The sequence below is a fragment of the Phalaenopsis equestris genome, unplaced genomic scaffold, assembly GCF_001263595.1.
Source record: "Phalaenopsis equestris unplaced genomic scaffold, ASM126359v1 Scaffold000203, whole genome shotgun sequence".
NCBI lineage: Eukaryota > Viridiplantae > Streptophyta > Magnoliopsida > Asparagales > Orchidaceae > Phalaenopsis > Phalaenopsis equestris.
The window spans coordinates 1198993-1214232 of NW_018164645.1; the positions used below are offsets into that span (position 1 = coordinate 1198993).

At 33.5% G+C, this 15240-nt stretch overlaps 3 protein-coding genes across 7 annotated transcripts in view; 1 reads left to right on the forward strand and 2 right to left on the reverse strand.

The window, feature by feature from the left end:
• Positions 1-2702, forward strand: part of LOC110022985 (vacuolar fusion protein MON1 homolog) — an 89400-nt gene extending 86698 nt beyond the window's left edge. Inside the window, exons 13-15 of one of the 4 annotated variants that reach the window (XM_020722162.1) lie at positions 453-517; positions 643-779; positions 2375-2702. In XM_020722162.1, coding sequence (XP_020577821.1) covers positions 453-517; positions 643-768 — 191 coding nt within the window. In that variant the 3' untranslated portion in view covers positions 769-779; positions 2375-2702. Of the gene's footprint in view, positions 1-452; positions 518-642; positions 1028-2374 lie in introns of those variants that run through there. The other 3 variants (XM_020722160.1, XM_020722159.1, XM_020722163.1) reach the window with 3 other exon arrangements.
• Positions 2703-3968: 1266 nt separating this feature from the next.
• On the reverse strand, positions 3969-6179 carry LOC110022981. Its single transcript, XM_020722154.1, has 2 exons — positions 5967-6179; positions 3969-4720 (listed from the first exon to the last, which is right to left on the reverse strand). Exons 1-2 carry the CDS (start codon positions 6036-6038, stop codon positions 4103-4105), a joined length of 690 nt encoding a protein of 229 aa, XP_020577813.1. The 5' UTR covers positions 6039-6179; the 3' UTR covers positions 3969-4102.
• A 5625-nt stretch (positions 6180-11804) lies between these two features.
• On the reverse strand, positions 11805-12580 carry LOC110022927 (myb-related protein MYBAS2-like). 2 transcript variants are annotated; one of them, XM_020722089.1, is made up of 2 exons: positions 12446-12580; positions 11805-12262 (listed from the first exon to the last, which is right to left on the reverse strand). In XM_020722089.1, exons 1-2 carry the CDS (start codon positions 12567-12569, stop codon positions 11856-11858), a joined length of 531 nt encoding a protein of 176 aa, XP_020577748.1. In that variant the 5' UTR covers positions 12570-12580; the 3' UTR covers positions 11805-11855. The 2 variants fall into 2 exon arrangements, 1 of the variants encoding a protein (XP_020577748.1); XR_002293826.1 differs by lacking the exon at positions 11805-12262 and adding an exon at positions 12289-12365 and having other exon boundaries at positions 12446-12483.
• Positions 12581-15240: the final 2660 nt, after the last annotated feature.

Sequence of the window (15240 nt, forward strand, 5' to 3'; positions counted from 1 at the left end):
GAGTAATTGTCTATCATCGACACAGAATTTCAACTAGAAAGTGAAACTGTCTGACGCCGACTTAGGATTTCCATTAAAATTAGAAACTGTTTCTGATGATACGCATATCAACCACGAGTATTTTAAAATTTTGTTCTTATTGCTCTTTTTTGTTATTTTGGTATCATTTCTTCATTTTACTTTCCCGGTTTCTATTTCTCTGTGTAACAAAGGGCTTATTTGGTTGTTTGTAGATTGAAAACACGTTTAGAAAGTACTGATTTTTGTTTTGAAGTTATTTTTGAGTGTAAAAATGAATCTTTCTCTTTAGGGATTTTAAAGGTGCTTTTAGAGTTTAATATCTTTATTGATGTCTAATTATATCCAACCAAATGACAAAATGCAGCACTTTCATATATCAGCTCCGGGTATATTTTAATTTTCCAATGATTAGTTATTTTCTTTTTGTGCAGTATTACTTTGTTGGATCACTCAAGATTTTGAACTCTATGCAGCTTTTGACCCTCTTGCTGACAAGGTTTGATCCGTACTATTTTCAAGTTGTATTTATTCATTTTTTAATAATATTTTTTACAGCTAATTTAATAATCTGGGGGTTTAAAATAAAGCATAATTGATTTTCTGTTTACAAATAATGCATAGGGCAATGCCTGTGTTTTGACAATAATGCAGGCACTGGCAATAAAGACTTGCAATCGGGTATGTCAATGGGTGAGGGATTTGGAGAACGAGATATTTCTGTTTGGAGGAAGCCCTTTCTCTTGGTGACATTATCCACTGTGTGTATCCTTTTATCATGATAATTGTATTTACAATAGAATCATCCCTTTTATATATTTTCTTTGGTTGATTTTTTATCACACAAAAAAAGAAAAAAAACTAGATTTTCATTTTTTGAACTGTGACTTGTAATGTTGGCCCATTACATAATATACGGTTAACAACCATGTATCATGCGACCATATCGATGGATTCTACATTTCTTAATCATTATTGGTGGTAGGATTATCCCCACTATTCGTGTTTAGCTTTGTAAATCCTTTGCATTCTATTTTGATATGGAGTTGCTGTTTTGTTTATAATACCCAGGGTGTGCAATTGGTTAATCTGTATGGTGAGGGTCACAAATTAGTCAAACTGAATGAAACTGGAAACCGAAAACTAGAAACCAAAAACTGGAAACCTGAGACTGGAAACCGAAATCCAAAATCCAAAATCCAAAATCCAATATCCAAAAAACCAAACCTGCCAAATTTTGGCTAAAACTGATCCTAACTGTGATTCCGTTTAATTCCAAAATTTATCTTTTGTCCTAAAATAATTAAATTTTAAGGTTCTCTTTTAAAATTAAAATTTTCATTTTTCATTCTTATCCCCTCACATTCTCTTTAAAATTAAAAACATCAAACTATCCTAAAATAAACATGTTATGTGCTCAATTTATTTTGTAATTTCTTAATTCTAATATTAATTATTTTTTTAATTTGATTTGATGGATATTAAAACCAGCCCAAAAGCCAAGAATCAAATATTATAATTATTTAAACCGAAAATCAATCTTTATTTTTGAACCAAATTGAATCAATCAAATGGGCTCAGTTCGGTTCAATTTAATTTTTCGGTCTTGACCAAACCATGCACACCCTTATTAATACCTGCAATTTAGCTCAACTACCTCTTGGTTTCTTGCTTTCTTCTGCAACTCCACTTGCCTGCTGAAGAAAATTAAAAATATTTACCCGCAACATTAAAACAAGTAGTAAACTATAAATACCTTGAGATCTTAGTTTTTCTTTTTAAAATATTGCACTCAATTGACTGTAATGGAGAAAATGAATTCATGTAGCCGACTCTACTTAGTGGGATAAAGGCTTGTTGTTGTTGGATTTGAAATTTTTCTTGAAAAGATGTAGTATGCCTCGCGGTTAACATAATCTGAAAATGGTGTGTTTTTTTTTTTAATAATATTTGAATGTTTCAAAATTTGCTTTCACAAATAAATGTGTAGTATTTTTTTCCAAGCAAGGCCTGTTACATCTACCTGTGTTACAAAAGACATTGGGCCGTTAGTCATTTTTAAGTTTTTTTTTTTTTTTTTTTGAATGAATTATTTTGTTGTGTCTTAAACTGCCTGTCTTTCAATTTATAGACCTAAGACAGATCCAGAATATATTGACAGTTCGATCACTAGCTATCTTATATGAAACTCCTGGAATATTGTCTTTGTCAATCTTTTGTTCATCAGTGAGTTTCAGAGCTTAAATAGAGTTCAACATTGCAGCAGCCTAACTAAATATTTTTTCCTATAATTGAGATCATAGTTACTAAAATCTCATCCGGGTCGTAATCAAACCTGAATTATTTTTCATTCAAGCAGGAAAAAATAGCAAATAGTCTGCAGCCTCTCCCCACCAGAATATTCTCTCTCGGAAGGCTTTCTAAACTGACGATTGAAGTAGAACCATAGCTACTAAATTCATATAGGATATTTTCCCAGCATGGACCAATGAGACAGGGAAGACAAATAAAAACTTGAAATTACGTTTTTGGATGCAGAACAACAGGGCTTTAATTTAATTAAATGGAAAAAAAAATTATTGTTCAGATTTCTTAATTTTGGCATGTAACTGTTCTATTTCCCATATTGCTTGGAGTCCATGTAGACCTCTCTTACATGTCTGTTAAGGGGATAACATCACTCATTGTTATCAGATTCTTGCCTGTTTGTTGGCTTATGGTTTGATTATTTATAGTACAATTTGAGAAAAGTGTCAAAATAGTTTTTGTCCCAAAATCTATAGAAGTGCCAATTTAGTCTCTAGATTTTAAATGTGTTGAAGTATTCCCTACGAAGGACTATTTTAGCCCCGGTACAGATAAGCATTTTCTGAAGGTAGAAGATAGAGTGACACTTGTGCATTCGAGTGCATTCTGATTCTTTTGTCATAATCCCAAATGAATAATTAGTTTTAAGGCTGCTTTTAAAATTTGTTATGCTGTGTTCTTGTTAAGTTGTGGAACCTAAATTTTACGATAAAAAAAAAGTGCTATGGAGGTTTAATTTGGGTCTACTCAAGCTGTATCGGAGAAATTTGGTTCTATTGTTCTGCGCGGTTAAATCATAGTGTGAATCTTGCTGTGGAAAAAAATTGTCAGTCTGTATCTTGTTTTGTTATATTTTGCTTCAGATGATTGAGTTAGATTCCACCTATTTCCCATCACTTTCTGGTTATTTTCATGATTAAGACAGCTTCATATATTTAGGGTTTAGGGTTTAGTTTTCCAAATTATCCCTTTGTGGTTGTTACTTCTGCGATTTGAGACGTAAATTTGTATTTTGTTGGAGGAACCGCTGGCTTTGTCAGTCTTAAATATAGGTACTTTTTAAAACTTAATAATGTGTGAGGATTGAATTTAGGACAATATATCACCTCATGCAATTTTGTCAAAAAATTGCCTAGTGTTTTTCTAATACCAGTAATGCTGCAGGTGTGTTGGTGCAGGCCTTGTATAAACCAATGATAATTAGCTAAATTTAAATTCTTACCACACAATTCCTTTGCATCTACATATCCCAAACTTCCATATATACATACGTAACATCCAAATCCTTAACATTATATAAAAAAATATCACTATTACAAACTTTTTTAGTAGTAATTCACCTTTTCATGCATATAGGTTTATGACACCAAAGTGTTGGATATGTAAACACAGGAATTAGATATGTAAACACATAGGAATTGTGTGGTACATGTAAATTGCCCTATTTGTTATCCAGTCAGTGCGTGTAAGAGAGAGAAGTATGAGTTTAGAATTATACTATACTCTAATGGAATAATAGCACTCTCAGCAGTCCGAAGTGTATTCTTTACTGCTGGAATGAGTAATTACACCATCCATTATCATGAAAAAAGAGTTTAACTCAAATCATTAAAACTTGATTATTCAGAAATCTGTGCATTGAGACTAGTAATTACTTAACCGGAGAGAAAAACATCTTCAAAAAGTATAAAACCATTTACAAATTTACATTACAAGCCGAATAATTTCCTCACACTAAACTGATATAATACCTATAACAAATGATCAGTGGCGTCTTCTATCTCTTAGCCGCCATTGATGCAGCTGCAGAAGGTTTCAAAGATGGAGGATTCCTCCACTGAGGAGCAGCTGCCAAAGTATTCAAAAACGGTGGATTTCTCCACTGAGGAAGTTCACCTACCACCATAAGACTGCATAATAGAGGCCCGGCAGCCATTACTGCTTCCAGAAGCTTTCCTTTCTCTGGTAAAGGCTTATTCATCAACTGTTCTAATCTTGACTCTTCACCGTATTCATATTTGCAGCTAATGGATGGGATAACAATGCCGGTGACTGCGTTGCCGCCTTTGCCACCACTGCTGCCAATCGGGTTGACGAGAGGGGAATGAATATAGGAGTGATGGTTTTGCAAATCTGAGAGGTTTTTGGAATTGGTGAAGCTTGAGCTGCTGCATTTGGGTAGTATGAATTGTGGGGTTTGTGAGCGCCTGTGATGATTTAGGAGCATTTGTAGTTGGTCTCTGGCTTCATCTCTTTCTTGGTTTGCCGCATTAAGTAGCTGAATAAGATGGTTTATGTCATCATCTTTCTTCCTCAGCTCTTCTCTAACATTTTTCCTCAACTCTTCCAGTTCCCAACTGGTTGACCAAAGAGTAGACCTCAGATCTTCTACAGTCTGTGAATGAATTAATGAGGGAGATTTGGTTTGAAATAAAGTTGTTGAATTTAATGATTGATTAAAGCATTTATTAATACAATATATATATATATATATATATATATATAGTTTAAAAGAAAGAAAATAGGAGAATATTGACCATCGTTGAATTGTCAGTTCAGGGCAAGCATACATGAGCAAAAGAAGAAAAAAAATAGGAATAGAAAAGCATAAACTATCCTAAATAAGAATAAAATATCAGCACAGTAAATGATATATATGCCTACTATGTATGAATTTGTGCATATTGTGTTATATATGGCAATGCTTTCCTAGAAATTTAAGATGCGAGAGTATAAATATGAGTGAAAATAATTGAAATATTAGATAAAATGCTTAAAAACTTTTTGACCAATGATTCTTAGTGTTATAGGAGGAGAATTGCTAAAACTCATTGGCAAATGATGGTGGGGGGATAATGGATACCAGATGTAGAGAGACTATTGGCTATGAGATTCTCGGTTACTGGTGTAAGGCTCAACGGATGGGTGGACCAAAAGGGTACATAATCATTGTTGATTGGAGAGCGTTGATAAAGGCATCAATAGAGGTATTGATAATGCAAGGCTTAAATTTGTCATATTTATAGGCATCAATGAATAGGAGTGTCAAATCTGGATTACGGGTTTGGGTTGGGTTTGATGTGAAGTTTACCCGACTCAAAATTGCATGCCAGAATTAGTCCTGAAGATTTAACGAGTCAAAAGTTTCTACTTAAATCAAATACATAATACCTGTTTAAAATAAGACATGATCGCTATCCATGTTAAATTTGGGTCAATTTTGAGTTTATTTTGAGTTAGCGGGCCAATTTCAGATTTATTGTTCAAATTGATAACTTGAAAAACTAGATGGGTGGGTTAGGATTCCTAATCTGAATCTAACCCAAAAAATTATTTAAGCCAACTTGAGTATGAATATTTTGAGTCGAGCTCAAGTGGAGTCTCAGCACGTGAGATCATTTCTTAACTCCCTAGTAATGAAAGTGTTGCCGAGAGCATGAAAAGCGTTGAAAAGAGCATCAATCGAGGCTTAAATTTTGTGATGGTAATAAAGGCATCAAGAAAGGTAATGGCCAAGACCATTGATAGGGTATTGATTTATATTATTTATAGAGGCATAGATTCATGGCGTTGAAGGATATATCAACCCTAGTGCTGATGGAAAGCATAGATAGGGGGATTGATGAGAGCGAGAGAAGAACCTCTTCGTAGCTGGAGAGAGGATATGCGTCGAAGGAAGAATCGTTGGATTTGTGTGGAAGCATTTGTTCCATACTTTTGAATTCTTGATTACTTCATATGGATAGACTTCTGTCCCTCTCTCACAGGATTTAACAATAATATCAAAGTGTTGAATGAAGGAGAGGGTCAAAGATTTAATAGGAAGCCGGTGAGACATTATATATGGCAACTTAGACCCACAATTTATTGCCCGTATTTTTAATATTTTGCTTCCCCAATCCCCCACTGACTCTTAAAATCTCCAAAAATAGAAGGCAAATAACTACTTAAGAAAAATATTTGAACTTTTAAAAATCAAGTGCCGATCATACCTTTTTTTTTTTTTTTTTGGAAAATATGTGCATAAAACATTTGATGGGATTTTTATTATTATTTACTTTTGATGGAGCATTTATACTTCATTTATTATTTTTCGTTCCGTTTTCTAATTTTTTATCTTATTTTATTTTATGAGTTATTTGTAATGTAATTTTGATTTTTTTTTTCTCGCTGTAAGTAGTATTGAGGAGGTGTGTAAACAAGTTGAGTTGAGCTCGAGCTACTCTCGGCTTAAGCTTGAGCTTGATTAATTAATATGAGTTCGAGCTGGAGCTCAAGTTTAATTCTATGAGTTTGAGCCAATTCATGAATCAGATTTTTTAATATTAAAGAAAAAAATATTAATTTAAATGGAATTAAATTAGAATGAACATTTAGAAGATAATTAATTAAAAAAAAATATTTTATATAAAATATGAAATATTATTTTTAAAACATTTTTAATAATCTAAGGAAATATTCTTAAATTTTAATATATTTTAAATATATTTTTAATTAAATTTTTTAAAACGTGTTAACCAGTTGAATTGTGTTCGGCTTAAGTTTCGCTTATTAGCTCATTGAGTTCATTTCACAAGCCACTTATTGTGTTGAGCCTTGGCCTGTTAATAGTCAGCCTCACACTTACACCACTAAAATTGGGCCTGATCTAATCATAGATGATTTAATTTTCGTTTGTGTTGAGCCTTGGCCTGTTAATAGTCAGCCTCACTTACACCACTAAAATTGGCCCTGATCTAATCATAGATGATTTATTTTTCATTTTTTAATTTCTTACTATATGCTATTTTAAAAATGGGGTTTTTAGGTATAGAGGTCCTCAAAACATGCAATTTACAGGTAAAAGCTCCCAGACATTTAATTTATTCCTGCAGGATTCCGTCACGACTCCTCACGACTCCGTCCCTTCTCTCCCGGTTTCGGGCATCCATTCCTCACCTCTCTATATCATATTCTCCTCCAACATGACCATACAACTCCTCATCAACATCCATGAAACCATCGGAAATGAATCTTAAAAATTTACTCGTGTAAGATTCATTGCTTACTTTTAACTAATTACAAAATTTATGATAGAAACTCATACAATTCAGTCAAATCAACGATTGAGAAAATCATTTGATTTAGTATTATCTCTTGTATTGAGGCAATTAAAAGATAATAATCAAAATTAAGTTCAAATGGGATGCTATCATGATTTTCTCGTGTGAAATCACACAATCCGGGAGAGATCTTGTGAAAGAATTGAGGAGTAGTTGAGGGACTTTTTAAAGAAAGAGACAAAGTTAGAGAGAGCTATAATCCCCTCCCATCTTCTTCTCTTTTTCTTCTTACTTATACGACACAGAGCCTCTATGCCCACATAGGAGTCTTAAGGAATAAAATAAAACGCTACATCAAATGCTATACAATATGGAGCTTGAGTAGCCTCGATGTTGACAAGATCTTTGGCATGTATTTCATGCTGCTACTAAATAATTATATATATGCTGATGAACAGGAGTTATCTTCCATCTCAAAGAACTATTCATCAAGTTTGGTGATGTTGTGGACAACTATCGATGAGCATGATACGAGGATTCATTTACTACAGGCGAGCTTGGAAGGACTTGACAATTGCAAGCTAGCGAGCTCAATTGGAGGAGCTCGTCTTGAAGCTTGGCGAGCCTGTTCTGGGAAACTCCCATGAATGTTGGCATGTTTCCAAGGTACTTGTGAGGTTCTTTTGGGCAGCAAGGTGTTTGGTTGCCTGTTCGCTCTAAGGATACGACTAACACGTACGATTGGCCTGATCAGCTCCAAACCATTAAGTGCACTGCTAGTGGGCTTGGTCTATTAGTCCAATCAAGTCCATCTAGCATAGAGCTATTTTGTTGGTTAAAGAAACTCGTTTTTGGATATATAATAGATGTGAAAATGTCATTAACACGGACAGTAAACATTATTCTAAATTGCAAAAAAGCAATTTATATTATGTTAATTTTATCAAAAAAGACTATCAACTAAAATTCAGAAAATTAATTTAAAGAGAAAACTGCAAGATGATAAAACTAATGATGATTAATATCTAGAACTATATTTTCCCACCAAATGATAACATTAGTTATCTTAAATTAATTGTCTGAGTAATAATTTTTACAAAAGCCTTTATCTATGATGATGCAAATCTATCCCTTTTTTAATCAACCAACATGTGATTCAAATTAAAAAGGAACCACAAATCTTTGAAGTAATTAATAGATTCGGCATCTCACTCGAATGTCTGGTAGTGAAATTTGCCATGCTGATGATGTTTGCAGATTAATAAAAGAATTATATGAAACACTTTAAAGATCTCAATCAGCTTATTAAATAGCTAATTTTCTTAGATTTAATTTCTTAATCACAATTGATGATGTGGTCTACCCAAGCCACTCCCTGTCTTCTACTTTATTTTGATGAAATGTAAGGTACATGACACGTGTTGGGAAAGATGAAATAGTATAGAACAAATCAATTCGAGAGATCCCAACTTAAACTTTGAACATAAATAAGCAAAATAAGAAAACTAAAGAAAACATAAAATTTAACATGGAAAAATCCGAAAACCAAAAAAAAAACTACGGAGCCATACAAAATCATGGAGAAGAATTGTATAGATTAAACGCCACTCAAGCCTCTCAAACGCTCCTATCATCTCCCTTACACAAGAGAAAATCAAAAGCCGCACACATTCAATCGACAAAACCGAAACTTTTAAGTAGAGAATTGTTTAAATTTGGTTACTAACGTTGGGGCGTCACCATAGTGGCGTTGCGGCGCTTTAATGGGCATTGGGAAGCTGACTTTTGGATGTTGAAGTGTCATACTCTTGAATTTAAGACTTAGACTGAGCATTGCAACAACATCTTCCGAGGGTTGAGGCATTGCTTGATCGGTGCTGGGGTGCTAGGTACATAAAAATTTTTTGGGGCAATTCTCCCAAACCTTATACAATGAGACAAACCCCATCATTTCTCTTTGGCAAACTCATTCTTGAGCTTCATAGAGCTTTGAGATGACAATTAATCAACACAATCAGACTCCACATAATAACATTTGAGTCCACTTATATTAATTATGCAAATTTGGTTTTATGTGAGTGATAACATATAAGATCATCCTGACCAGACTACTTAACGTTGCAAATTTTTTTCTAACAGTTCAGAATGCTGAAAACTTATAACTGCTGTTAAAATGGAAGCAGCTCAAAAATAAATAAATAAATAATAATAACAAAAAAGATAATCATGTCTTATTTATTAATTTATACCCAAGCATTGAATTTTCAAAAGAACAAGTATATAATACCATTATTTTCCGCATGTTTTCAATATGCTAAAGTGGGTTCATAGATATGGATTTGTTGTGATTAATTAAATTTCTAATTATAATTAATTTGTGCTTATCCAAGCCATGACGTTCATTAATTTAGTTTTCATAATCTTCAAAACTATAGCTTACAACATATGTTGGGTTGAGATAATTATGTTTAGGTAGTAGTTGAGCTTTCTCTCTACCACTTTGTTATTTAATGACACCCATAACTAACACTAACTAAGATCTCCGTGCGATCAGTCTCATACCTGCTGCTGTACCATTTGTTCATATATTATTACTTTAAACCGGTTTCCTTCTTTTATTATTTTCTTAGAACTTTAAGATAATTTTGACGTAATAAATAGTGCTGAAATAAATTTTGACGTATAAAATCATGAACACGAGAATGCCCACATGTCAATTTACCAAGTACTATGCTTTCAAATCAAACAAATTTAAGCCCATGAAAACAGAGAGAAAGAGAAAAAAAGGAAAAACTTTCTTCAAGTGCTTAAGTGCAGTGCATGCATGGTGGTCCACAGAGTACTTCAGTTGCAGGATCTGAAATGATCCCAATTTGCTATTTTGATCTTAATAGTTCAGGGGAAGTTCTAAAATTTGAAAAAAAACTATAACTTGCAGATTAATATATTCAGATTGTATTCAGGATGTACATTTCTAATCTGCACAGATCCCAATTTGCTATTTTGATCTTAATAGTTCAGGAGAAGTTCTAAAATTTGAAAAAAAAACTATTAACTGCAGATAAATATATTCAGAGTGTATTCAGGATGTACATCTCTAATCTGCACGTATGGATGATTATACTTAATATTATCTCATGATCATATATATGTGTGGAAATTTGACATTTCATTTAGTTTTTTTTTTTTTTTTCCTTTCAATAAAATTCACATCAGCTAAACTGAGTTTCTTTATTTCCATGGAAGGAAACCGAAAGGTATTCTTACACTTTTGTATTTTAAAGGGTTTTAGGTTGATTTCTTACATGATTTTGTGATGTTTCATAGTAAGAATATATTGCAAATACACCCTTTGTTGTTAATTAGTAATCACAAAGATGACAGTTTTACAAGTACTTGTGTTGTCAGAGTAAAGAACAAAGAGGCTCTCTTAGTGCTCATTGTAATGAGTGGAAAATCTTGTGCCACCTTTACAGTACAATTCTAAGACGAGCTTTTTCGCTGAGGCCATTGCTTGGCCTTATATATATATATATATTCATACATACATACATACATACACAAAAATAAGCTTAGATCTTTAAGCACAAAGTTCAAAAGGTTTTTTAAAGGAAAAATATTACATACTTTTGCGCGTATATATGTCCATCCCTATAATAAGCATAAGAAAAATATTACTAAGACCTCCCTGCATCCGTGCCGTTCCAAAAAAAAAAAACACCGCTGCGTATTCAGATTTAGTTGGTCGGGCATCTGTTTTTCAATTACAAGTCCCCTCTGGTCTGGGTTTCGATTCCTTCAAATTATTACTCGTATAATAGCCCTTGACAATGTTTTAAGATGATAGGTGATGATAATATATAAAACTACATTGTTAATAAATAATGTGTGTCATTTGCCCATACAAGAGATATCATGCATTGTGATAATTATCATATGATGACAACTAGCATTAATAGTCACAAGCCATGGATCAATATATGTGAAATATGTAATTAATTTAGTGGAAATATTTTGACATGATGACCACATACAAACTTAAACATTTTTAGTTGCAAATATGCCCAAGAATTTTCTGTCACCACCTTTCTTAGTTCATAATAAATAAGATTTTCTTCTTTCTACCCATGATAGTAATCATTTAACTGACAGAAGTGGAATTTAAAGTTATTAAATTACAAATTTCATGCTACATAGCAGTAGAAGAAGAGAAGAAGAAGATGAAAGCTCCTAATTACAGCACACAATATAAATAAATAAAGTTAATACACAGCAAAGATCTGATCAAGCTCAGCTAATGAATAAAAGCTGTGAAAGCACACATATTACTAATGTTACTGCATGATAAAATATAAAATTACTTTAACTTAAATTCCTAATTATTTTTAATTCTAAGATTGATAATTGGAGACCAGAATTTCACTAGCTAGATAACAGAAGGAACTAAATTGGGCTCATCATCTCGTTCCTTCCACAAGGATTCAACTCTCAGCACTCCCAAACAGAAGAGAACTCCATCTCATTCCACAGCTGATCCATGGGGTAAACCTCCACCTTCACCTCCTCTTCTTTTTCTTCAGCCATTGTTACAATAAAGCTCACCTCTTCTTGATTCTCCATTCCATTAGAAAAAGAAGAAGAAGAAGAAGAAGAAGAGGGTGAATTTCTCTTCTTTTCTTGTGCCATTTTCCTCATATGTGTTCTCCAATAGTTCTTAATCTCATTATCAGTTCTACCAGGCAGCTTTCCAGCTATCTGAGACCACTTGTTTCCCCATTTAGAGTGGAGTTCCAGAATCAAATGCTCTTCTTCAGGTGTCATGCGGCCATGTTTTAAGCCAGGGTGTAGGTAATTAACCCAACGTAACCTACAGCTCTTTCCAGTCCTCTCAAGCCCTGCAGTTAAATAAATCTTCAGGTGTCATGCGGCCATGTTTTAAGCCAGGGTGAAGGTAATTAACCCAACGTAACCTGCAGCTCTTTCCAGTCCTCTCAAGCCCTGCAGCAAAATAAAAATTCAAATCAATTGCTCAACACAGAACAAGGTCCAACTTTAGAGACTAAGTTATAAACTCAAACCTGAGAGGTTTGCTATGAAATCCCAACGTCGATCACCAAATATCCTCACAAAGCACACAAGCTGCAGGTCTTCCTGCTCTGTCCATGGTCCTCTTCGTGTTCCTTCCTTCATCCCGCCCATCATTAACGTTCTGTTTTTTTTCTTGTAGTGATGGATGAAAGTATATATGCTACTTGTGTTCCTTTTTTATAGGCATGGCTTTGTTGGATTCGTGAGATCTCATGAAAATTTGTTTGGACGATGAGTGAAGTTGATTGTTGTAGTATATTTGACGTGTCTAACTTTCACTGTTGGTGTGATGACGGGGATGAAATTTGTCTTCAGTGGCAGAGATGAATAGTACTCATTGTGGAAGCATTTCAGTGTTCAGAAATTATTTCATACATGAATCTTTATGGGAATCACTATATATATATATAATACAAACTCACTCTAAGTTTATGATTATATATGAATTAAAGGTTTTAACCATAATTAACCTGTTTGGGGCAGTTTATTTGGTGCAGTGGCGTTTTGAAAACGCACTTGGCCTGTTTGGGTAAACTGCGTTTTGGCAGCTTATGCGTTTTCAAAACGCAGAATACAGTGTTTTCACACCGCACCTGGGAGCTTATTGGCAATGATCTGACTTTTCAAAAAAAAATTAAAAATTTGTAATAGCCACCGCACCTAGCTTATCGGCAGATTATTTTTAATCAGCAGATTATTCAATAAACTACAGCTGCCCCAAACAGACCCTAAATCTAGCTGTTTTACATCATCATGGAGAACTATGTTATTTCTGGCAAATAATTTGGTTGAAAATAATTCCAAATGATAACAAATGTTGGTTAAAAAATACAATAATATTTTTCACATCAATCCGTTGATCACTTAAAAGATAATGTAATTTTAGATTTAGAATAATAAAAAAAAAGACTTCTACAAACTCACTACCTAAAATAAATAAATATAATTTTAATCACCCAAATTTTAGATACAACATTTTAACCAATTTTTTATAATTTTAATCACCCAAATTTTAGATACAACATTTTAACCAATTTTTTCATTACAAACACCGTCCTCGACTCAATAATGAAGGTTTTGAGTAAGGATTTTTGGACGTTAAAATTGTATATTTAAAGTTTGAATGATTAAAATATTCTATCTAATATTTTGGATGATTTATTTAAAAAAAAATTAAAAAATTAAAGATAATATCAAAGTATAAAATGGCTATTTTAAATTTTTTTTTGCGAATTTTTAGGTTTTTTGAGAGCGTGCTATTTATATATTTACAAAAAAATAGAAAGTCTCTGATGGACACTACAATTATTTTTTTTGGCTTTATTTACTGAGTATGCTCATTTAAATAGTTGCTGGCTCCATTCTATTTCTTTTAAGTTCATGTCTCTCATATCAAACTTAAACTTACTATGTGAAACAAGCAAAATACTTTTTCTTTCTCTCATGCTTTAGGTGTGAACAATATGATAGCAACATAATTAAGAAAATTAATCTCATCTTAAGAGCTGATGTGTGCTAGAAAATTCGCTACAGTAGAATAGCATGTTATTATCTTAGCATGATACGAAGATTTTGCACATACTAAGAAAAGAGAAAACAGGTAATAATAATACCATAAGTCTTTACGTGGAGAACTTGGAAAGGGAAAAATCACGGGGACTGACACAACTGAAAAGTTTCAATGTAAAAAGATGATTACAGTTATAACTACTTTTCCCACAAGCAGAAAAGGGTTACAAGGTTTTTGAAGTTATAATGTCGAGTGGCGACGGCCAATAGCGATTAACAGCGTTTGGTCGAGGGTGGTCGACGGTGGTTGACGGTGATCGACAATTGTCGAAGGTGGATGACGGTGACAGGAGTGCTTCGATGGGTGTCGACGACGGTCGACTGTGGTTAAAGGCGGTTGGCGATGGTTGACAATATCAAAAGTGGGCGGGCCAATGGGTGGGCCGCGAAAATGCACTGCGGTCTAGCACAACGGGTCACATAAATGAGAGTGGGGAGCCGGAGGCGTAGGGAATTCGAACTGGTCCAGAAGTTGAACCGGGAATTTTAACCGGCACAGAGCTGGACCGAGGCGACTTGGATTGGTTGCATAATTTAGACATAAAAAATGTAAAATTTGAGCATATTTTAGCCATCTCTTCTCAAAGCTAAATCTATAGTAAGTGTTTCTGGCTCACCTACTGCACTAGGGCCTGGAGTTTTATCTTAACCCTCTCAGAATAAGAAACAAACTAAAATTAGCCCCTTCTAGTGAACTAACCCCAAGCCACATCAATTTTATCTCACTCCCCTCATCTTTCCTTAACTTTGGTGCATCCCCTGCTCGGATATCAGCCTTTATATGCTAATAAATTTAATCATTTTAATGCCCTTGCCCTTTTCCGGGGTGGGAATTCCCAAAAAAAAAAAAAAAATTTGTTACTTTCAAAGTGGTAGCGATCGCTAAAGGACAAATCGAAAAATGAGATTGGACTTTTGGGAATTCTCTTTTTATTATTTTTGAAGGAGTGGAAAGATACAAGTCTGGGGTGTTTTACAATGCAACACAACACCCAATTTATACTAACTAAGACATACCGAGACAAAAAAGAAACGTACACAATAAAGGCAAGAGAATTAAGTGTCATCAATTCGCGCCTATTTGAATTGATTACACATATTTGAATTTTGAATTTGAATTTAAGATTCAAATTCAAAATTAATGATATTGTCATATCTTCTATATTTAATTGAAAAATAATGTTATTATCATATCTTTTATATTTGTTCCACTAAT

Coding starts and splice junctions, on each gene's coding strand:
- LOC110022981 (XM_020722154.1), bottom strand. CDS start 6,038: ATGGAACAAATGCTTCCACACAAATCCAACGATTCTTCCTTCGACGCA. Junction 4,721..5,966: donor CTCTCTCCAGCTACGAAGAG/GTTCTTCTCTCG, acceptor ATTCATTCACAG/ACTGTAGAAGATCTGAGGTC.
- LOC110022927 (XM_020722089.1), bottom strand. CDS start 12,569: ATGATGGGCGGGATGAAGGAAGGAACACGAAGAGGACCATGGACAGAG. Junction 12,263..12,445: donor TTTCATAGCAAACCTCTCAG/GTTTGAGTTTAT, acceptor ATTTAACTGCAG/GGCTTGAGAGGACTGGAAAG.